Below are 19,898 nucleotides of genomic sequence, written 5' to 3'. Positions count from 1 at the left end.
ACTCAGATATGGGGACCAAAGTTGCTCACAGTACTACAAATGCGGCCTGACCAGCGCCTTACAGAGCCTCAGCACTGGGTTCACAGCACAAGTTGAGACGGAGCAACCTCTGCAACTCAACTTGTCAGAGTTAAATTCCATTTGTGGCTGATCCAGTATTTTATAAAGATTTAATGTAAGCTTTCTGATTCTGGACTCTGTTGCCTCTGTTTATACATTATTTACCATTCTCCCACTTGTCCTAGTATGTTCACATGCATCAGAGTCCTCCTATTCCTGCACAGATTTTAGAACGGTGCCATTTAGTCTTTCTCTGCTGTTAATTCTACCCTGTGATCAATATCCTATCAGTCAGCAGTGACTGATTTTAAGTGTTGATACAAGTAATTGTAAATTACTGTTCTAGTTAATAGTTATAATTAGCTGCTATACTTTTGCTAGTGCCACATTCCGTCATAAAAACAAGATTATTCTGTCTATTTTAGAGTCTCTCCGAAGCGAAAATGGAACTGAGGAGAAAAGATCAATCTTTGCGTCAGCTAAACAAAAACCAAGCACAGCTGGAGCAAGACAAACGGCAACTTGAGGAGAGCATTCAAGATGCAGAAAACGCCTTGTGCAAAGCAGCAAAGTGAGCAAAGGGCTTTGGAGGCCAGACTTAAAACAAGCTCAAATCAATTCAAGCACCAAGACAAGTTTTACGAGAAAATAATTGGGGAAAAGTTCAAAAATAAATGGTGGAATGTACCTTTGAGGAAATATTAGGTCAATGATTCACATATCTGAAGGGATTTCTGAAAGTTCAAATTTCAAAAAATACAAACTTTAAAAATAAATCTATTTGTTGAGGCAAAAAATGATAATTTAGTGATAGTGATATATATTGATATATAGTTATTAGTCATAGCATTGGGTCATGTGCTAAATAAAAAAACTATGAGGTTGAGTTTCATTCCCTTTTAGTAATAACGAGCTGGTTCTAGACTTACAACTTGGTTATTTCAAACTCACCCACAATTCCATCCATCGCCTATTCCCACTTACATCAGCAATAGGCTTCCACTGCCTATTAAATGTGTCTGCTTGTGTGAGCTATAGTCAAACAGCTTGGAAATAGACCCTTCAGCTCATGAGACATCAGGTAACTAACAATACTAACCTAATATTCAAGCATCCAACCTATGGCGTCCTTTGCTAAGGTGTTTCCAGTGCTTTGAATATTTCATAAATGTGATGAGACTACACCTGCCCAAACCAACTTTCTCAACTACAAAGAAAATAAACCCAGCCACATCAATTCCTTTTAAAACTGAAAACACTGGTATATAGCTTCTGGAAATTTCTGTCCAAGCCCAAGCTATGTTCTCTCTTACCTCTCATACCAGAGGTCCTGGGGACTTATCCACCTTGACGCCTGCTGAGAAATCTAATATCTCCACCTTTTCAATTATAATTTGTTCTGGAATTTATTGTCCCCTCTCTGAATTCTTTGGATGAAGGACATTTTCTGCTATGCAAATCAGGCTCCTACGGGAGTTAATCAAATTCCTATTGTCTCTTAAAATCTGAACATACAATTCCATCCATCATCTGTATAGACTCCAATAAATTCCAAGGATGATGGATTGATGAGGCCACAAAGCTAAATGTGAAATTCTGAGTACAGTAGGAATGATCAGGTTCACAAATATAATGTAAACCATTATCATGTTGTAACTATTGACTTGCCATATTTCTTAAATATTCATTTGAGTAAATCAGATTAAATTTCGAGCAATTTTTAAAGTAGGATTTTAAATCTGTATTGTGAACTGTTTATTATACCGTGGAAATAACAAGGTTACGAATTCCTTCATATTCATACAACTTACTTCTTTTCCCATGCAGAGACAGAGAACACTTGATTAGTTACCTGAGAGGTTTGGACGTCGGCTTTCAACAGGTATTGTAAATATATTCCCAAAAATGATTAACCATGTGAATATTATACATTAGTCTAAAGTGTGGATGCGTGGAGAGAGACAACTTCATAAAAGTTATTTATAAACATCACGAGATATCTTATTTCTCAGAATCATTTCTTGAGATTTTTAAAACATTGACTTTGGATTTGGAATTAAGTTTTTATGACTTCAACAAAGACACTTAGCCTATCTTCAAAAAATGCAGCCAAGCTTTTCTAGTGTTTGTATTTCACACACCATATGTCTTTATTTCTTTGCGGAACTCAATTAAAATTAAAATTAATATCCATTCTCATCTGTCTATTTGGCGTTCAAAGGAAAATTGTATTATGAGTTTGGCGGGGATTTGAAATGTCTGTGCAAAACCTGAAGACTTTGATATTTCTGCTGGGTAAAGTATATGGAAGAATGTACCATACTGTAAAATTGCAAGCCTGGGCCTTGTTATTGAAAAGTTCTAAAACAAGACAAAAAGCCATATCACTTAAATACATTGAAGAGTTTGCCATTAAAGCCATCATGTGATTGACTTGACTATTCCAGCTATAATGCAAATGGCAACTTCCGTTAAGAAAGATGGGTATTGCATTTATGAAGATTTTGCAACATCCAGCAGTGGGGATCATTTGACTTGTTGAATTTTTCATGAGCAAATGGATATCCACAACATGCCAGACAGTTCCAGTGGTGTGGGAACAAAAAAACATGTAAGTGTAGGGACATTGTGTAGCAATACTTGCTTAAAGTTTAGATATGTGATATGGCACTAAATTACATTTGGTTGGCAGTTATATACATTCCTCAAAAAGGTTTTTGCCCTCCAGGATAGTTTTTGTAGGCCTGTCTCGATATAATAATCGTATAGGGCACAGTAACAGTGGAATTTTAGGTTGAACTAATGAAAAGTATGACAACATGTCAAATATGGGAACCTTTACTGTCCTATTGGAAAAGGCATTAGTTTTTTTCAAATGTTTTCCCGTTTTGCATTACCTAGATCCATGTTAAAATCTGCATTGATGGTGGAATACAAATCAGTCTGTAATAGTACAATTTCATATTTGTAGAATTTGAGTATCTGTTAACAGTGAGGTCATATTATTTTGGGCGGGGGGGTGTTTTTCAGTATGTTATTCTATCATTGTTGAATTCACAATATTCAATGTATATCAAAATGGACATTAGTAAGTAGGTTTGGGTAATGGGCATTGTATGCAGATTCCGGGAAGCATAAGTGATGTTGGCTGCTGTAGTCAGTGCCACATTGGTTTTGGTTGTGATAAGAATTTTGTGTGTATATACAATATTATTGAGTTGAAAATTCATTTATTTATTTAATAAACCAAGGGAGATTGTAACAGAAAGATATATTTGAGCAAGAGTATCAGATGCCAGTTATATTGTTTTCATATACTTAACTCCCATTGACTTCAGTGGACCTGACTAAGCAGACCTGAACACAACAGGAAGCTGATAATGAAGCAGGATTTTAGCAATGGTAACTAAAGTCATACTTTTCCTCTATTGTATCAAATAAAACACAAATTCTGGCAAATTGTAGAGTATAATGAATTCCTGATATTATAAGACCAATGAAAAATAATAACAAGAAAACCACATGATTTTCATGCCGGATTTGTAATGACATTTTTTTTTAAATCAGGGTGCGAAAATCATTTTGTAAGACAAAAAAATGCTTTCCTCTGAAAAAGTGAGTTTAGCAGACGCTTCTTATCTTTGCCTTCTATCTTCTTCTTGCCGTTGCTGCATATTAAATTAAATGGATGAGATTATTCCATATGATGTTAGCTACCATCTCCTGGGAGCCCTAAGGCAGAAATTATGCTGTGCAGAGCCGCTTCATGTTCTTCATGTGAGGCAAAATCAAGTACTTGTTCTGAGAATCTGTACAATTACCCATCACAATAAGTGCAGAAGATGCCCCAGGTTGGTATCTGAATTTGTTTCAGCCTAGAAATTCAAACATGTAGTTCTAACTTTTTTCAGCACTAAGAAAATGAAATCTCCATGGTGAAACCGTATGATAATGTTATTCCACATGTGACACACGTCTGGAGTATTGGCAAGAGAAATGTGTAATTGTGGTTCGGCTATTCTTAAGTACCTGCTTTAAGGTACTCACCACAACTTGGCATTAAAGGCTCTGCTGCCTCCGTGATTTAAAAAGGGCCTCTCAACAGGTAGGCCCTTTGTTTGACTTACCCTTTCTTTAGGTTTAGTTTAGGTTGTTTAGTTTAGAGAAACAGCGCGGAAACAGGCCCTTCGGCTCACCGGGTCCGCGCCGACCAGCGATCCCCACACATTAACACTATCCTACATCCACTAGGGACAATTTTTACATTTACCAAGCCAATTAACCTACAAACCTGTACGTCTCTGGAGTGTGGGAGAAACACGGAAGATCTCGGAGAAAACCCACGCAGGTCACGGGGAGGACTTACAAACTACGTACAGACAGAACCCGAAGTCGGGATCGAACCTGGGTCTCCGGCTCTGTATTCGCTGTAAGGCGCCACCGTGACCGCCATTCTTCATCATTATATGATAATAGTGATCCTCCCCAGGTGAAAACCCACAAATTACCGATTCTATCTTGAACATAGAACAGTAAACTACATGCTCCAGTAAGCATTGATGGTGCTGAAGTGAGAATGGTTGAGATCTTCAAGTTCCTAAGCATAAGCATCATCGATAATTTGCCCTGGACCAACTGCATTGAAGCTATTACTAAGAAAACACACCGACGCCTCTACCTCCTCAGAATAATAGGGAAGTTCGACATGTCTTCAGTGACTGTTACTAACTTCTACAGATGCACCATAGAAAGCAGGATGCATCACAGCTTAATTGGCAACATCTCTGCTAAGACCGCAAGAAATTACAGAGGATTGTGGATGTAGCCCAGGCAATCACGCAAACCAGACTCTCTCCCATGGACTACATCTATACTTCTCTGAAAAACAGCGAACGTAATCAAGGACCATTGTCACCCTGATCATTCCTTCTCTCCTCTCCCATCGGCACAAGATACAAAAACTTGAAATAAAATACCACCAGATTCAGGAACAGCTTCATCCAATGTCCCAGCTACACTATTCCCACCCACGTGCGTTTAGCCCATATCCCTCCAAACCTATCCTATCCATGTACCTGTCTAACTGTTACTTAAATGTTGGTATAGTCCTGCCTCAACTACCACCTCTGGCAGCTTGTTCCATACACCCACCACCCTTTGTGTGAAAACGTTACCCCTCAAATTCCTATTAAATATTTTCCCCTTCACCTTAAACCTATGTCCCCGGTCCTTGAATCACTTACTCTGGGCAAGAGACTCTGTGCATCTAATTGATCTATTTCTCTCATGATTTTTTACACCTCTATAAGATCACCCCTCATCCTCCTGCACTCCAAGGAATAGTCCCAACCTACTCAATCTCTCCCTATAACCCAGACCCTCTAGTCCTGGCAACATCCTCGTAAATCTTCTCTTTACCCTCTCCAGCTTGACATTATCTCTCCTATAACATGGTACGCAGAACCGAACACAATACTCTAAATTCGCCCTCAACAATGCCTTACAACTGCTACATGATCTCCCAATTTCTATACTCAAAACTCTCTCTGACTGATGAAGGCCAAAAGCCTTTTTGACCATTTTATCTACCTGTGACTTCACCTTCAAGGAACCATGCACTTGCACTCCTAGATCCCTCTACTCTACAACATTCTACCATTCACTGTGTAGGTCCTGCCCATGTTTGACTTCCCAAAATGCAACACCTCACATTTCTCTGTATTAAATTCCATTGGGTTATTCTATTCCATTAATTGGTTGAGTATAGGAAGTGTCAGTGGGGGATCATTAAGCTGGAAACAGAGCAAAGATGATTTACGAGGATGTTGCCACACTTATTCACACAGAGGGTGGTGGGTATATGGAGCAAGCATCCAGAAATGATAGCTAAAGCAGATACTATAACGACATTTAAAACACATTTGGACAGGTATATGGATAGGAAAGGTTTTGAGGAATATGGTCCAAACGTTTAAGAAAGAACTGCAGATGCTGGTAAAATCGAAGGTAGACACAAAATGCTGGAGAAACTCAGCAGGTGAGGCAGCATATATGGAGAGAAGAAATTGGCGATGTTTCAGGTGGAGACCCTTCTTCAGGCTCGCCAATTCCCTCTCTCCATAGGTGCTGCCTTACCCGCTGAGTTTCTCCAGCATTTTGTGTCTACCATGGTCCAAACATGGGCATGTGGGCCTAGTGTGGCCAGGTGGGCATCTTGATCGGCATGGGCAAGGTGGCAGAAGGGCCTGTTTCCATGCTGTATGACTATTTTGGAGATTGTTACCATTATTTTGCATATTTTAAAGTGCTTGATGAAAAGGATGGTATCTTAAATGAGGAAAGACCAATTTCATTAACATAAGGGAGGACTTGGCAAAGGTAGATTGGAAACATCTACTTGCACTTAAATGTACATCTGCATAATTGAAAGAATTTAAAAAGGAAATACCACAAGTTCAACGCAAACATGTTCCCATCAGGGTAAATGCCATGGGGAACACTTACGGCATACTCTGGCATGTTGAGGGTTTGATAAAAAGAAAAAAGTGACTAATGTCGAGGGAGGCACATCAAGACATAAAAAGTGTAAGGAGGCACGTAAAAGGGAAATTAGGAAGGTCTTCTTCCTCGTGTCCGGACATCTTCTATATCACGTCTTTCCGGCCGGTCAGTGACGGTTGACGGTCGGTGGTTGCAGAATTGGCTACTTCAGTCAGTTACTGTGGTACAGTTTTTGTCGCCAGCATTGCCCGGGATGCGCCACGTGGAGGCTTCTGCTTGCATCCCATTACGAAGGCTAAAAGTGGTCATGAAAAATCATTGGCAGACAGGATTAAGTTAATTCCAAAGGCATTCTCTAAGTATATTAAATGTATAAGGATCACCAGTGAAAAAGTAAGGCCCGTTGGAGACAACAAACTGCATGGAACCAAAAGGTTTAGATGAGGTACTAAATTAATACTTTTCATCGGTATTCTCAAAGAAAACAGACTCTGTAGTTGGAAAATTCTGTGATGGGAAAGTGAAAGTCCAGTGCAAATTTCCATAAATGAAGAGGATGTACTTAATGACTAAGCGGGCTTAAAGGCATGTAAATCCTCAGAACATGATGGAATTTCTCCCAGGCTTCAATTGGAGCAAGAGAAGAAATTGCTGGCGCTCTGACTGAAATGTTTAAACTTTTCTGGAAACAAGTAAGGTAGGTACCAGATGACCAGAGCACAACAAACAGGATCCATCCTTTCAAGAAAGGCAACGATAGACATCAGCATAACACCAATGATGGGGAAGATACTGGAAAATGTGCTGAGGGATAGGATTAATGATCATTCGGAAAGGCAGTGACTAAACAGAATCGGTTAACATGGCTTTGCCAAGGATAAACGGCAGATTCCGTCTGTACAATTTGTTTGTATTAGAACTTAGAAGAGTGCATGGTATGGTTGCTGTCTTGGCCTTCACATCAATGTGGTTGGTCCACGGCAAATCTTTGGTAATATTAACGCCAGGAACTTGAAGTTCTCAACCATTTCCACTTTGGTACCATTGATGCTGATTGGAACATGTAGTCCACCATGCTGCCAGAAGTTGATAACAAGCTCTTGCAGACATTAAGTGAGAGGTTGTTTTCCTAACACCATGTTACAAAGTTATCTACGTCTTTTCTGTACCCCATCTCATCACGTTCATGATCCAGCCCACCATGGAAGGAACCTCCATATGGATTGTATCCCTCGTTTCATTTGAGCAATGAGTGTCTGAGCATATATTGTATTTTAAAATCACTATCTCACTATCTCTCAACGAGTTCCGGGTCCGCCACGACATAGAGCTTTTCTTCCGTCTTCTCCTCATACGTGCCTTTTTCTATGGGAAGGAGTCCTCACCACCCAATGATGAGCCCCTTCTCCCGTCACCACCTGTTCCCCTCTTGGATTCCACAGAACGGCCTGCTATCCTCTCTAGACCTCTTTATTTCTAACTGCCAGCGTGACATCAACCGCCTCAACTTTTCCACTCCCCTTATCTACTCCAACCTCACCGCCTCTGAACGTACAGCCCTCTGCTCACTCTGCAGCAATCCTGATATTATAATCAAACCTGCCGACATGGGAGGTGCCGTGGTAGTCCTGTACGCTGACCCCCTCCGGGCTGAGGCCAGGCGACAACTCTCAGACACGTATTCTTGAACATGATCCCACAGTTGAGCACCAGGCCTTAATCTCAAACACCATTACTGATTTCATCACTTCTGGCTGTCTGCCTTCCACTGCCTCCAACATTATCGTTTCCCAGCCCTGCACAGCCCATTTTTATCTTCTCCCCAAAATTCACAAACACAACTGCCCTGCAGACCCATTGTTTCTGCCTGCTCCTGTCCCATAGAAATTATTTCCACATATTTCGACTCCTATCCCCCCTCGTCCAATCTCTCCCGACCAATGTCCAAGATACCTCATATGCCCTTCATCTCGTTAATGATTTTCGGTTTACGAGCCCCCACACCCTCATCTTTACTATGGCCATTCTGTCACTCTACACCTCCATACCCCACCAGGAAGGCCTTAAAGCCCCCCTTTTCTTCCTCAACCGTAGAACCATCCAATTTTCCTCTACTAACACTTTACTCCGCCTAGCAGAGCTGGTCCTCACCCTCAACAACTTCTCCTTTGACTCCTCCCACTTCCCCAAGCCCAATGCGTAGCTATATGTCCCAGCAATGCCTGCCTCTTTGTAGGGTATGTTGAACAATCCCTGTTCCAGGTGTACACTGGCCGTATCCCTGAACTCTATCTCCGTTACATTGATGACTGCATTGGTGGTACCTCCTGCACCCATGCAGAATTCATGGACTTCATCAACTTCACCAATTTTCATCCTGCACTCAAATTTACTTGGACCATCTCCGACACCTCCCTCCCCTTTCTTGATCTCACAGTCTCCATCACAGGAAATAGACTATTGACTGATATCTATTACATACCCACTGACTCCCGCAACTATCTCGACTACACTTCTTCCCACCCTGCTTCCTGCAAAGAATCTATCCCCTACTCCCAATGCCTCCGTCTACGCCGCATCTGCGCCCAAGATGAGGTGTTCCAGACTAGAACATCAGAGATGTCCTCATTCATTAGGGAATGGGGGTTCCCCTCTCCCATCATAGATTAAGCCGTCATTCGTGTCTCCTCGGTATCCTGTAGCTCTGCTCTTTCTCCTCCTCCCCCTAGTCGCAACAGAGACAGAGTCACCCTAGTCCTCACCTTCCACCCCATCAGCCGTCTCATACAACACTTTATCCTCCAAAATATCTGTCACCTCCAACGGGATCCCACCACAAGCCACATTTTCCCATCTCCACCCCGTTCCGCCTTCCGCAGATACCGTTCCCCCCGCAACTCCCTAGTTAACTCATCCCTTCTCACCCAAACCAACCCCTTCCCCAGAACCACAGAAGATGCAACACCTGTCGCTATACCTTCTCCCTTGACTCTGTCCACGGACCCCAGCAGTCCTTTCAGGTTAGCAGAGGTTCACTTGCACCTCCTCCAACCTCATCTACTGTATCCATTATTCAAGATTAGATTAGATTAGATTCCTTTATTTGTCATTCAGACCTTTCGGTCTGAAAGAAATTTAGTTGCCTGCAGTCATACATATAATAATAAACAACAAAACACACAATAAACACAAATTAACATCCACCACAGTGAGTTCACCAGGCATCTCCTCACTGTGATGGAGGCAAAAGTCTTAGAGTCACTGTCTCTTCCCCTCCTTATTCTCCCTCTGCGCTGAGCCAATCCAGGCCACCGATGTTGTTACCACACCGGGCGATGGTGATTCAGTCCTGCGGCTCAACCGAGCTCCGCGGCCCGGGGTGGTCGAAGCTGCCGAGATGTCGCCCTCCAGTCCAGCGGACGCAGCTGTTGCCGCGGGAGCTCCGTGAAAACAGGCACCAGCCTGTGACCTGCGAGCTCCCGACAATGTCGTCCACTCGAGACCAAACGCAGACTGGGTGATCATTTTGCGGAACACCTTTGTTCAGCTTACCTGAAACAACCTGATCTCCCGGTTGCTAAACACTTTAATTCTCCTTCCCATTCCTCCACAGACCTTTCTGTCCTTGGTCCCCTCCATTGTCAGAGTGAGGCTAAACGCACATTGGAGGAACAGCATCTCATATTTCGCTTGGGCAGCTTGCAGCCCAGTGGTATGAATATTGATTTCTCCCACTTCAGGTAGCCCCCGCATTCTCTCTCTTCCCTCCCCCACCCAAGTCGCACTAGCTTCTAATTTGCACCATATAAACAGCTGTTTCCTTTATCATCGTTACTTTTTTGCATATCGCTCATTCATTGTTCATCTCTCCACATCTCCGTCAATATCTCTCGTTTCCCTAACCCTAAACAGTCTGAAGAAGGGTCTTGACCCGAAACGTCACCCATTCCTTCTCTCCAGATAATCTTTTCCCTAGCATCCCACAATGTCCTTGGATCAGGCCCCTGAGATTTGTCTACCTTAAAATGCCTTAAGAACACCAGCATCTCCTCTGTTGTAATGTGGATATGTTTCAATATATCAGTCTTCATATCCCTTAACTTCTTGAAATTTGCTCATTACTGTGTATTAGTTTGATTTGTAAATAAATGTTTTATTTCATTGTTCTCTAAGAACTGATTGGATATTAACGTGTGCAATTATGGAAATTAGTACAAGGATCCTAATTGTACTCTTCTGACAGAGATCACACAAACATGGGCCAGTGTGTTCCAATCTGTATAAACTCGGCTGCCCTGTGAGGAGAGCAGAAACTCTGGATTAAATTTTACATTTAAACTAATAAGAAGCAGAGTTATTATTAATTCCTCATTGTAAAATTATCTTGGGATTTCACACGATAGGTTGGCTTCAGTATTATACAATGAGGATTAGTATTGAATCATTGAAAGAGAAAGCAGTTCTATATTACTTTAAAAAATGTTATGCTCCATATTTATCAAAAAGTGATCGGCTGCTAAATCAAAATGTCTTCTTTAAACATAGACCCCTTATCTTCATCAAAACAGTGATGGTTAGATTCCCAAAAGTCAAAACATTTTTAGTGTTTATTATTTGGCAGTATTAAATTGTTTGACTTACATTTTGTAAAGCTTTAGCAAACAACGTAAACTAACTAGGTTACAACACTAAATAGTGTAAATGTTGAGTGGGAAGAAATCCCAAGTGGTATCTTAAGCATGGCCTTGGGCTGTTCCACATAAATTTTTACAGGGTAAATTTGCAGCTATTCCCATTCGTAATACAGACTTAGAAGCTAAAACCACATGGAACAAGAGGATTGGGGCTCTGCTAGCTGAGCAATTTGTGTTTTTCCCCCACTCTCTTCAGAAATGGAAACACCATTATCACTGTCTGGTAAATGAGTGCTCTTTAAAATATCCCATATATTTGTAGCAATAATTCTAGAACATGAAACAGTACAGCACAGGGACAGAGACCTTTCATCCCACAACGTCTATTGTAAACATGATATCAAGTTACACTAATCTCCTCTGCCTACTTCTAACCCTAACCTCTGATGCTCCAGAAAAAATAATCCAAGTTTGTCCAACCTTTCCTTGTAGCTGAAGATAGACATAAGATGCTGGAGTTACAACGCGACAGACAGCATCTCATGAGAGAAGGAATGGGTGACGTTTCGGGACGAGATCCTTCTTCAGACCCGACGCATCTCAACCCGAAATGTCACCCATTCCTTCTTTCCTGAGATACTGACTGTCCCGCTGAGTTACTCCAACTTTTTGTGTCTATCTTTGGTGTAAACCAGCATCTGCAATTCATTTCTATACACTCTCCTTATAGCTTGTATCCTCTAATCCAGGCAGCATTCCGATAAACCTCTTCTGCACCATCTCCATAGCCTCCAAAAAAAGCAGCAGTTGATTGGTTAAGTCAGTCTATTTCAGTGTCAGAGCGGCAGCAGGAGATTTCAAACAGCAGCTGGTAGAGTGATCAAAAACGGACTAATTGAGCAACTAATAAAAAGAAGGCAAGATGTAATGGAGTGGCTCTGCTGTGAGAGAGGCTGTGTTGAGGGTAAGTGCCATGTTGAGTGAGGCTTTCGCTCAAGGTGCTTCACTAATGAGATTCAGCAGAAAAGGACAGGAGGTAAAGGTACCGTCTGCTGTTTCTTGTGTGCGTTTGTTGTGCCCTTTTTTCCTCTTAGATTTAGTGCAATAGTGATGGCAAGTAGAATGGTGCAATGTTCCTCCTGCAGGGTGTTGGTAGTCACGGAAACTGTTGGGGTCCCTGAGTACTACACCTGTGGGAAGACTGGCGAGTGGTAAATGTTGTGCCTCTACTGAAGAAGGGCTGTGGGGAAAAGCCAGGTAACTACAGGCCAATGAGCCTATCATCTGCGGTCAGAATGTTACTATGCATTTGGAATATTGTGGACAGTTTTGGGCCCCATATCTGAGGAAGGATGTGCTGGCGTTGGAAAGGATCCAGAGGAGGTTTACGAGAATGATCGCAGGAATGATTGGGCTAAAATATGATGAGCGTTTGAATGGCGGGTAGACTTGATTCTGCTCCTAGAACATATGAACATGAATTTATAAGCTTAGAAATAAGAATGGTGCATGCAATCTAATAGGATTGTACTTTAGGCGTCTCAATGGCAAGTGGGAGATAGACAAACTGATATGAACTGATTAATAAAAGATGCCAAAGCAAAAGGTTTGTCAGTGGTTTAAGAAGGAACTGCAGATGCTGGAAAATCGAAGGTAGATAAAAATGCTGGAGAAACTCAGCGGGTGCAGCTCAGTGGGCAGTTTTAACTTTCCCAATATTGCCAAAGGCTTATTCAAGGCAGAATTTGTGAAGTGTATCCAGGAAGGTTTCTTGAAAAAATATGTGGATAGTCCAACCCAAGAAGGGAATATATTCGATCTTGGGAAATGAGCCTGGCTAGGTGACTGGTGTTTCAGTGGAAGATCATATTGGAGATAATGATCACTAGTCTATTAGTGTCAGGATTGTTTTTGAATAGGGGGACGACTGGACCTTGCAGGATGGTGCTAAATTGGAGTACGGTAAACTACAATGTTATTCGGCAGGAACGAGAGGGTACATGGGAGCAATTGTTATTGGGTAAGTCCACATCTGACATGTGGGAATTTTTTAAAGGCCAGTTGATCAATGTCCAGAACCGGCATGTTCCAGCAAGGAGGAAAGATAAGAATATGAAATTGGGGAACCTCAGAAAGTAAAGAGATTCTAACTTTTGTCAAAAAGTAAAAGAAAGCGCTTGCAAGGTTTGAGAGGTTGGATTCGAACAGGGCCTTTGAGAAATATTAAAAAAGGAGGAAAGAACTCGTGGCCAAAAGGGGCCACAAAATGAGCTTGTCGAGTTGAATTAAATACAATTCCAAAGCTTTTTATACGTGTTAAAAGCCTGAGGATAACTAGGAAGAAGGTTGGACCACTCAAGGATAAAGGAGGGAATTTGTGCTTGGAGTCTCGGGGTGTAGGCGAGGTACTACACAAGTCCTTTGCAGGAGAAGAACATGGAAGACATTGAGATCATCATGGAGAATACAATGTGGAGAATGCAAGAGCAGTTTGACATTAAGAAGAAGGAAGTGTTGGGGCTCTTGAATAAATCTGCAAAACCTGATGTAATTTAACCCAGGTTATTGAGAGAGGCAGGAGAGAAGATTATGGGAGCCTTGACGAGGATCTTTATGTCTTCTCTAGCCACAGGTGAGATCCTGGGGGGGGGGTCCGCCCTGTTTCGACGAATGCAATCAACCTGGTGTGCACAATCAAATAAGATCAAATAGAACAAGTTGTCCTACAACTTTAGGCTGTGCACGTCATACGCAAGAAGAAGAAGGTCCTGGGGAATTGGAGACTAGCTAATAGAGTCATAGAGTGATACAGTGTGGAAACAGGCCCTTCATCCCATCTTGCCCATACCAGCCAACATGTCCCAGCTACACTATTCCCACCTGCCACCAATTGGTCCTCATCCCTCTAAACCTGTCCTATTCATGTATCTGTCTAACTGTTTCTTAAATGTTGGGATATTTCCTGCCTCAGCTACCTCCTCCGGCTGCTTGTTCCCTTTTTCACCTTTATGTGAAAAAGTTACCCCTCGGATTCCTATTAAATCTTTTTCCCTTCACCTTAAACCTATGTCCCCTGGTCCTCGATTCACCTTTTCTGAGCAAGCAACTCTGTGCATCTGCCCGATCTTTTCCTCATGATCTTATACACCTCTATAAGATCACCCCTCATCCTCCTGTTGTTTCCTTATTTAAGTACGCGTAGGGAGAATCCAGGGAATTATAGCCTCTTGTCAGTGGTAAGGAAACTACTGAAGACAATTATTTGGGATAGAATTTGCTCCCATTTGGAAGAGAATGAGTTAATTAAGCATGGTTAGCATGGCTTTGTACACAACTGGTCGTGTCTGACTAACTTGATTAATAGTAACTCTTAACAACATTGATGTACAGAGGGATTTGCGGGACCAAGTCCACAGCTTCCTAAAGTGGCTCTGAAAGTGGCCACACCATCAGATAGAGCAGTAAGGGAGGTGTATGGTATGCTTGATAACATAGGTCAGGGTATTGAGTACAAGTCAGGAATTCATGGTGTTGCTTTACAGGACATTGGTTAGGCCTCATTTGGAATATTTTGGGCAGATCTGGTCACACCATTACAGGAAGGATGTGAAGACTTTGGAAAGGCTGCTACAGAGGTTCCCAAAATGATGCCTAGATTCGGGGATATTAGCAACAGGGAAAGATTGGACAGACTTGGATTGTTTTATCTGGAATGCCGTAGGTTGCAGGTAGACCTGATAGAAATATACAACATTATGAGAGGCATAGATAGGATAGACAGCCAGAATCTTTTTTTCTAAGATGGAAAAATCAAATACAGGAGTATATAGCTTTACGGTGAGATGGGCAAAATTTAGAGGAGGTGTGTGGGAGAAGTTTTTTTACATAGAAGGTGGTAAATGTCTGGAATGTGCTGCTGGGGGTATTGGTTGAATCAGATATGTTAGTGGCATTTAAAGGATTTTTGGATAGACATGTAGATATATAGGGAATGGAGGGATATGGGTTACGTGCAGTCAATGTGATAAGACCTTCACAGTGAATGGCAGGACCCTGAGGAGTGTTGTGGAGAGTGGAATCTAGCAGCGCATGTACATAGTTTCTTGAAAGTTCCATCACAGGTAGATAGAGTAGTCAAGAAGGCTTTCGGTACATTGGTCTTGTACCGAAAGCCTGTGTATTCAGACAGTGCATTGAGTATAGAAGTTAGGATGTTATGTTACAGCCGGTTTTGGTCACCCTGCTATTTGAAGGATATGTTGTAAGAGTGCACCTTATCCTTCAAATTAATAGACCTAATAAGAGTGCAGGAGTATGAAAGGTGATCTTATCGAGGTGTATACAGTCATGAGAGGAATAGATAGGGTAAATGCAGTTTTTTACCCAGATGAGGGGAATCAAGAACCAAGGGACATGGGTTTATCGTGAGAGGGGAAAGATTTAATGGGGCATCTTGGTCACAATGAACAAGTTGGGCTGAATGGTCTGTTTCAGTGCTGTATGATTATGTCCCTCATAATGCTGTACACTTCAATTAGTTCCCTTCTCGGCCTCCTCCACGCATAGGAAAATAAACCCAGTCTATCTCATCTCCCCTCATAACTCCATCAGAGAAAATATGCTGGTGAATTCCTCTATACCTTCTCCAGTGAACTCATATGTGTCTGATCAATTTTGCACAAGGTAGTCCAGCTGTAACATCATTAATGTTTTAAATAGTTTTACCATTTTGAACACATCCTCTTACGTCTTATGTTCTGTCACACAACTAAAGAAGGCAAGTATTTTGTATGGATTCTTAACCACCTTATCAAGCTATTCTGCTGTATTTAGGGATCTTTGGATGTCTATGCCAATTCTTAAATACTTCCTAAGTTTCTATCATTTGTTGTTGCTAGTGTGGCTTTATAAGATCTCCCAAAATGTATCGCCTTACATTTTTCAGAATTAAAATTAATCTGCTATTTCTCTGGCTGTCTTATCAAATCATCAGTATAGTTCTGCAACTGAGGGATTACCCTTCTCAATATTCATAACACTAACAATCTCTCTGTCATCTGTTGGTCATTCAATAGACAATAGGTTCGGCTCTTCAAGTCAGCACCGACATTCAGTGTGATCATGGCTGATCATCCACAATCAGTACCCCGTTCCTGTCTTCTCCCCATATCCCTTGACTCCGCTATCTTTAAGAGCTCTGTCTAACTCTCTTGAAAGCATCCAGAGAAACGGCCTCCATCGCTCTCTGAGGTGGGGAATTCCACAGACTCACAACTCTCTGTGTGAAAAAATATTTCCTCATCTCCGTTCTAAATGGCTTACCCCCTTATTCTTAAACTGTGGCCCCTGGTTCTGGACTCCCCCAAAATTGGGAACATGTTTCCTGCCTCTAGAGTGTCCAAACCCTTAATAATCTTATATAAGATTTCAATAAGATAACCTCTCATCCTTCTAAATTCCAGAGTATACAAGCCCAGCCGCTCCATTCTATCAACATATGACAGTCCCGCCAGCCCGGGAACTAAGTCTTGTGAACCTACGCTGCACTCCCTCAATAACAAGAATAGCACTCCTCCAGTGTTCACACGCAGGTCGTTAGTATATACAACAAGCACAAATTCCCATGGTATACCACTGGCCAAAAACCTCTGGTTGCTAAAAACAACCTTTGACTATCATCCGCTGTCTCCCATTTTTTATCCAAATTGCCTTGGATTTCGTAGACTCTTATTGTTTAGACCAGCCTCCCATGTGGAACTATATTGAAGGCCTTACACAAGTCACATAAAGACCATAGTAGCAATCGCACTACCCTCGGTAACACATGTATTCAGCTATTCGAAAAATTCAATCAAGTTAGTCAGACAAGACCTCCCCATAACAAGGAATGCTATCTCTAATATAATCACTCCCTCTCCAAGTACAGATTAATCCTGTCCTGCAGAATTTTTAATTTCCCTCCAATTGATGTTAGATTCACATTTGTGTAATTACCTGGGATATCCCAACTTCCCTTCGTAAATGAAGGTAGCACATTTTCTTTCCTCCATTCATCCAGCTCTCCTCTGTAGCCAATGACGTATTAAAGTTCTGGAAAATGGTAAATTTTGACAGTTTTATTCTTCATCCAAGAAATGTTTCCCTAAAACTGTAGTTATAAAAATAACTACGATAAATATCATCCCCATATCCCAAAGCACACTTTCATAACTCATCTGAAAATTCTATCATATCATCCAATTGTACTTTACATTTACCTCGGTGCTTCCTCAGCCATAGAACTGTGAGTAAGGTAAGATCATTTTAAAGTCCTTTAAAATGTGTAAGCTCTTTTTCTGGAAGAGAGTCTAGTTATTTAAAACTTTATTGTATTATGGGAATATTATAATTAAAGAAATGGTTCTATGGTTTGCAAATTTTGTTTCTGTTTCTATTGTTATTGCAATTTGAGACAAAGTGTCACTTTTTTTTTCATCTACGCGTGAAATAAATATGCATCTCAAAAGTTGTGAAGGTTCTTGTGACTTTTGTGTGAATGGTTGAGGAAGCACCGGGGTAAATGCAAAGTAAGATTAGAAGAGAATTTTCAGATGAGTTATGGGCTCTTTGTGCTGCAGATATGATATCTATTGTATGGTGTATTTATAATTGCAGTTTTAAAGATAAGGTAATCTTACCCATCTAGCCATGGGCACCCGGCCGATATGGTCTTTCTTTATAACTGAAACGTTCCATTGCTGGCATAAGTTCCTCTGCACCCTCTCAGGGCATTCACATCCTTCCTATAGTATGTCAAACAGAATTGCGTAGTACTCCCACTGAGGCCTGATCAAAGCTTTATGAAGGTCCACAAAAAAGCTGGAGAAACTCAGCGGGTGCAGCAGCATCTATGGAGCGAAGGAAATAGGCAACGTTTCGGGCCAAAACCCTTCTTCAGACTGATCGGGGGTGGGGGGGGCGGGGACAAGAAAGGAAAAAGGAGGAGGAGCCCGAAGGCTGGGGGATGGGAGGAGACAGCAGGGGGACTGAGGAAGGTGAGGAGAAAGCAAGGACTAACAAAATTGGGAGAATTCGATGTTCATGCCCCCAGGATGCAGACTTCCCAAGCGGAATATGAGGTGCTGTTCCTCCAATTTCCGGTGCTGCTCGCTGTGGCCATGGAGGAGACCCAGGACAGAGAGGTCGGAGATGGAGTGGGAGGGGGAGTTATTGCGGACCGTTCGGAGGTGTTCGGCGAAACGATCGCCCAACCTCCGCTTGGTCTCACCGATATAGATCTGTTGACATCTAGAGCAGCGGATGCAATAGATGAGGTTGGAGGAGATGCAGGTAAACCTCTGTCGCACCTGGAACGACTGCTTGGGTCCTTGAACGGAGTCGAGGGGGGAGGTAAAGGGACAAGTGTTGCATCTCTTGCGGTTGCAAGGGAAAGTGCCCGGGGAGGGGGTGGTACGAGAGGGAAGGGAAGAATTGACAAGGGAGTTATGGAGGGAGCGGTCTTTGCGGAAGGCAGATATGGGGGAGATGGGAAGATGTGGCGAGTGGTGGGGTCACGTTGGAGGTGGCGAAACTGACGGAGGATTACTTTTTGTATGTGACGGCTGGTGGGGTGAAAGGTGAGGACTAGGGGGACTCTGCCCTTGTTGCGAGTGGGGGGATGGGGAGAGAGAGCAGTGTTGCGGGGTATGGAAGAGACCCTGGTGCGAGCCTCATCTATGATGGAGGAGGGGAAGCCCCGTTCCCTGAATAATGAGGACATTTCAGATGTCCTGGTGTGGAGCGCCTCATCCGTGGAGCAGATGCGGCGTAGACGGAGGAATTGGGAGTAGGGGATGGAGTCCTTACAGGAAGCAGGGTGGGAAGAAGTGTAGTCCAGATAGCCATGGGAGTCAGTGGGTTTATAGTGGATGTCGGTCAGAAGTCTATCACCTGCAATGGAGATAGTGAGGTCAAGGAATGGTAGGGAAGTGTCGGAAATGGTCCAGGTGTATTTGAGTGCCGGATGGAAGTTAGTAGTGAAGTGGATGAAGTCAGTCAGTGTGTGCGGGTGCAGGAGGTAGCACCAAAGCAGTCGTCGATGTAGCGGAGGTAGAGGTCGGGGATGGGGCCCTGGTATGTATTGAACAAGGATTGCTCGACGTAACCGACAAATAGGCAGGCATAGCTGGGGCCCATGCGTGTGCCCATAGCTACGCCTTGTATTTCGAGGAAATGGGAGCAGTCGAACGTGAAGTTATTGAGGGTAAGGACCAGCTCCGCTAGGCGGAGGAGAGTGTCAGTGGCTGGGTATAGATTGCTTCTCTGGTCGAGGAAGAACCGGAGGGCTTTGAGACCATCCTGGTGGGGGATGGAGGTGTAGAGTGACTGGACGTCCATGGTGAAGATGAGGGGGTGAGGGCCTAGAGAATGGAATGCGCGGAGACGACGAAGAGTGTCTGAGGTGTCTTGAACATAGGTAGGGAGGGATTTAACCAAGGGGGATAGGATGGAGTCAAGGTATTTGGAAATGAGTTCGGTGGGGCACGAACAGGCAGAGACAATGGGTCTTCCGGGACAGTCAGGTTTGTGGATTTTAGGGAGAAGGTAAAATCGGGCCGTGCGGGGCTGGGGAACGATGAGGTTGGAGGCTCGGTCGGGTAGGGCATTGGAGTTGATGAAGTCGGTGATGGTGCTGGAGTTGGTGGCCTGGTGCTCGTCAGTGGG

At 42.7% G+C, this 19,898-nt stretch overlaps 1 protein-coding gene across 8 annotated transcripts in view; it reads left to right on the top strand.

Annotated features, from left to right (window-relative positions):
• Positions 1 to 19,898, top strand: part of ccdc171 (coiled-coil domain containing 171) — a 244,842-nt gene that overhangs the window by 146,766 nt on the left and 78,178 nt on the right. For all 8 annotated transcript variants that reach the window (XM_033018273.1, XM_033018275.1, XM_033018269.1 and 5 more), the window contains 2 exons: positions 486 to 631; positions 1,888 to 1,942. In XM_033018273.1, coding sequence (XP_032874164.1) covers positions 486 to 631; positions 1,888 to 1,942 — 201 coding nt within the window. The remainder of the gene's footprint in view (positions 1 to 485; positions 632 to 1,887; positions 1,943 to 19,898) is intronic.

This window comes from Amblyraja radiata, chromosome 3, assembly GCF_010909765.2.
Source record: "Amblyraja radiata isolate CabotCenter1 chromosome 3, sAmbRad1.1.pri, whole genome shotgun sequence".
Taxonomy (NCBI): domain Eukaryota; kingdom Metazoa; phylum Chordata; class Chondrichthyes; order Rajiformes; family Rajidae; genus Amblyraja; species Amblyraja radiata.
Note: the sequence above shows the minus strand (reverse complement) of the source record. Positions and strands in the feature narration are given on the sequence as shown.